At 36.8% G+C, this 4,982-nt stretch overlaps 1 protein-coding gene across 1 annotated transcript; it reads right to left on the bottom strand.

The window, feature by feature from the left end:
* Positions 1-551: 551 nt before the first annotated feature.
* Positions 552-4,982, bottom strand: LOC113288058 (zinc finger CCCH domain-containing protein 12-like). The gene is made up of 7 exons (XM_026537000.1): positions 4,449-4,982; positions 3,824-3,996; positions 3,534-3,587; positions 3,297-3,413; positions 2,826-3,146; positions 1,541-1,807; positions 552-1,431 (listed from the first exon to the last, which is right to left on the bottom strand). Exons 1-7 carry the CDS (start codon positions 4,519-4,521, stop codon positions 1,087-1,089), a joined length of 1,350 nt encoding a protein of 449 aa, XP_026392785.1. The 5' UTR covers positions 4,522-4,982; the 3' UTR covers positions 552-1,086.

The following is a 4,982-nucleotide window of genomic DNA, read 5'->3' as shown; positions in this document are numbered from 1 at the left end:
GGAGATGACTGGACGACTGGAACCTGTCACTGAGTGTGTCACATGACTATATTATTATCAGCTTCTGTCTTAAGTTCTTCTGAATAGGATCTTCCAGGATAAATGATTCCAAATAATTTGAGATACCCAGAGGATACGAAGCTTGAAAATTAGGGACAACATTTACAAAAGCTTTACTAAAAATCTAAAATTAAAACAGGAACAACAAGGAACATACGAAGGATGGTGCTGCCATTTCTTCTCCCCTTTTTAGCTATTTCACATTATTATTAGCAAACATTTAAGCTCAACCCTATTCAATAACTATACAAATTAAAAACGGTTCGTATCTTAGAAACCTGCACACCTCCATTTAAGGAGAAACCCAGATTACAATACTGAAAAACTTAGAAACACACCAGTGCGTTCAATAGAGAGCTGAAAAGAAGAAAATTCTCTCCGAGTCTTTCGAAAAAGAATAGCAGACAAGCATTTGCTTCATGAAAGCTACAAACAGCAACGTATGCATATTCCTGGATTTCTGAGTACCTCCTAACAAAAGTAGATTACAGTTTTTACCTGCTAATAAATGGACAATTATTTGCATAAAAATGTTTTATCTGATATGGCACATAAACCAGTGTTTCTGAACAACAAGTCTTGGTAATAAACACATCCCAAACGGGAAAGAAAAGAAAACGAGAATAAAATTAAAAAGAGCCAGCAGTAGAAACATGAGTAACCCTCCCCCTTTCTAAACAAACCCCTAGGGAAAGTTCCCAAACTCAAAGTGGTTACAAGATAGGAACAACTAGATAACATCTCAACTTATGAAGGACGAAAAACAATTTTGAGAACCAAAAAACTGAGATTTCACCTGCATTTGTTTTATTCACCAGAAGAAAAGCTGTCCCCCGAATGCCTACACAGTCTCACCCCACCCCAATGCATCTCTACAAAAATTATCCTAACCCAATTCGTTTAGTCGCAGGTGATATCAGGGATGTAGAGCATAAGACGTGAGAGAATTTTCCTCTCAAGGAACTGAAGACAAGTAAAAGTAGCGAGAAAAGGTAGAAGAAAAGGTCAAAATGGGCAAGGTATAATTTAATCAGATAGATCGTTTAGAGGTTCCAGTGAAGATGATTTAGGATTTGTAGAAGAGAGAGAATCTTGTTTAGGATCTTCTGGAGGTTTTATATTTTGGTCTTGCTGTTTGCCATTAGATCCTTTGGTCTGGTCGGCTAACCTGGAAGATTTGGATGGAGAAGTTTCTGGTGACTGGGATGGTAGCGAGTTTCTTTGGTAAGGAATAATAGATGAGTCTGGTATAGATAAAGATGGCATGGTCACGCCACAATTATAGAATCCTGCCATGGGATGATCGAATTTGCAAGCTGCACCATACTTGCAGATTCCATAAAGACTGTAGTATGTGCAAACTGCTTGGCCCTAGATACATAAAAAGAATTTACAGCACATAATTAAGAAATTAATATGAAACGAAAATCAGTATCGAAGCGAAGTTAAGATATATGTAACAGAAAGGACATGCACTCACAGGTCTTAAAGGTAATCCATATGGACTCATAGAATTTGTAGCCAATGGAGCAATCTTGTCTCTTGGGTGGTGGTACTTGCAAGAGGGTCCAAATTTGCATCTTCCAGTCTTCATGTAATACTGACATTCTGGTTGTTCAGGTCTCTCAGGGTAATGCGTGAAAGATGACGAGTGCACCTGCCCATTTGGACCTGAGTCACCTTGCTTCGAAGCGTAGACAAGGTGGGATCCAAGAACGTTTGTAGATGATACAGGGGTCATAGTTCCCTGATTAATAAATAAAGTAGCAAAATAAAAAATACAGTAGGAACTGTACAACATGGCTACAAGCAATCTAGAGATCTGACAATGGTGTATAGTAATCCAATACAAATGGTTGAGCGCTCCAAGTTATGGGTGACATGTCTTTACAACAAGCTAGTTTTAACTACAACATATCTAATCTTTACAAAATCCTGAAATTCTGCGTCAAACGAAATCAGTTGATGCAATCTAGCTGTCGTATATTTTCTAAACAATTCACAAAGGACTTTGCAGGGACATTTGGTTTAAAGAGGAACACAAAAGTATTTCTGAAGTGCCAAGTGGGAGACAACATTAATAGGGTTCAAGTCAGCATTTGCTTGAGGCGAGAGGTTCATCTTCCTCGTCAATGTTTCAACTTACCTAACACAATAACTCCTGGATTCTATGAAACAAATGCAAGAAGGCAAAAGTAATAAACAAATATACCTTGATTAGCCAAGGAAGATGAAGGAACAACAAAAACTTGGCCAAGGAACTGAGAGGTTGAACAATAAAAATATGCCACTACATGGACATCCAAAGAACTTAGACTAAATAAAGCATCATCTAAAGGATCTAATGAATTCACTTTGAGAGGCTAATTTTAATTTACACTTTCGATAAGTTACTAACATGTTAACTCTAACAGCAAAGAATGAAAACTATGGGGTCATATTATTAGAAATCAAAACAAAACCATATCCAAATATGCGTTCTAGAGGTATTCAGGTAAGGTATACAAGGTAAGTATATACCTTGTTCCATTTAAGGCCAGAGGCAGAATGCCTAAACTATGAAGAAACTCTAAAGTGGCTCTTACATTGTATATGAACGAACTATTGAACTTCAATGTGACAACGATAACCCTTCAAATGGCTAACTGCTTGCCAGATAATGATGTCAGAGCATGTAAGAGGATAGTCATTCACGAGAGAAAAGACATTCAACCAAAAAGAGATCCCAACCTGATACTAATATGCATGTGGAGTTCATTATTTACCATATAAGTACTCCATCCTGGCTGTGTAGGCAACAGGCCTTGTGAAGACGAAAGAACTACAGGCATGTATGCCTGAGGTCCTCCTTGCATGGATTGGCCAGAGATAGATGGTCCTCTCGGCAAAGACCATGTAGGAAGACCGCCTGCATATGGAAGACCTGAAGGAGGTGTTACAGATGAACCCGCGGACCCATAAGCAGTGGGTCCAGTGACTGGTAATACAGCTCCAAGCGCAGCAGCAGGCTGGGGATGATTAAACTTGCAGGCAATTCCGAACTTACAGTTACCAGTTCGCATATAATATGGACAAGGCTTCTCTTCCTGTTAGCGCAACAAATGTAAAGCAATCTGCGACCTTGTTAACATTTTTTGAACACAACATTCTAAACCAATAACGAAAGTGAATCATTAGAAGCAAATATAGATCCAACGACAGAAATCAACACAGACAATTGACAAGGAATTAAGCACCTGACGCATGGGTAGACCCAAAATGTTTAGTGGAATCTGTCCTGCATCATGTCTATCTCGTGGGTGATTATATTTACAAGTTGCACCAAATTTGCAAGTACCGGTCTTCATAAAATACTGCGACATATGCTTTGTAATGGTAAACATCAGCGTGTACATAATACTTAACACTGAAAGTGTAATGAGGAGACCAACTCCGGCTACTAAAGAAACTTGGTAATTACTAAAATAACATACCTGGCAGTCTGGTTGTCCAGCTCTTTCAGGAAGTTCACCCCTGTGCTGAGCAGCCTGTATGCAAAAGAACCAAAAACATCTTAAACATTCAATTCAAATAACAACCATTGAACATGAGATAATTAAAAGCTCAACTGGATCACAACATTAATACTTGACTTCAAGAAAGTATAGATGAACATAGACTAAGGGCATTTAGAACAATAGAACTAAAGTATTCAACTTAATCTAAACTAAGCAAGCAACTTAAACAAAAACTGGATTTTTACAATAGAAGCATATTTTTGTACCTGCCCTGAATAGACAGGATGATTAAATCGACAATTAGTGCCATAACCGCACAACCCTGTCCTTAAATAATAGATACAGTCAGGTTCACCAGGGCGATCAGGATAAGAAGCTGGATTGGAAGCTATTCCGTCTTGGCCCTCCTGAGCCTGAATTTTCAATTGCCACATCGCTTCTGCAGAAGAATTTTTTTTTAAGATGATCATCAAGTTAGACAGAGCTTTAATCATTCGCGGCAACAGAATATGACCACATTTTCTTAATGTATGAACGCAATTCTGCCTAATTTAACAAAAAAACAAAGACGGAACATCGGAAACATCACATCCTAAGATCACAAAAATAACCACATAATTCAACAATTTGGTGCAATTCTGTGCATAAACATAGTAAACATCACATCTATCAATTCTTTAACCATAATTCCATAAACATACATTGCCAAAACAATCAAAACACCCAAAGCAAGTAAAAAGAAAAAAAAGGCATTTCCGTAGATACTCGAACCAAAAGATGAACCCAACTAAGAAAATTCAGCAATATACACGTAATTCTGCAAAGATCGGATCTTTTCTTAAAATGGAAATTTATAAGAAATCAGAGTAGAAAGGAAAATTAGGAAATTACCTTCTAAATTATCAAAGGTGGCAATAGAAGTAGATGATACACCATTCTGAACCTGCCAATTATTATCCGGCATCGATAATAATCTTAAAGGAGGAGCCAAAGAAGTAGAATTTCTCTCTGAATTCTATAAACAAACCCTTACTTTCTCCAAACACCAACCAAAACTTGTTCTACTTCTACCACTATAACTTCAACTACAATTATAACTCACAAAATTTCTTTTTATATCAATGGGTAAAATAATTCGATTATCCTTAAAAGGGTAAACAAATTCCAGCGTGAAATTTCCTGATCCTTCACCAATTCAAGTAAAACAGACAGCAGAAGAAAAGAAAAGCATTAATGAGTAAACGTTGCAGAAATTATATGGAACTTACAAACCAGAAAATTTAATTAAAAAACAAAAAACGATCGATTCGTGTTTTTCTCTCTTACTAAATTATTTTTTTTTCACTTTTTTTTTTTAATTTTGGGAGAAAATTGGGGATCTTTTTTTGTTTTTCCTCCTCAAATAAATTTTAAGAGAGAGAAAAA

The sequence above is a fragment of the Papaver somniferum genome, chromosome 6 (genome assembly GCF_003573695.1).
Source record: "Papaver somniferum cultivar HN1 chromosome 6, ASM357369v1, whole genome shotgun sequence".
NCBI classification, from domain to species: Eukaryota; Viridiplantae; Streptophyta; class Magnoliopsida; order Ranunculales; family Papaveraceae; genus Papaver; species Papaver somniferum.
The sequence above is the reverse complement of the archived record's forward strand: the minus strand, read 5'-3'. Positions and strand labels throughout refer to the sequence as shown.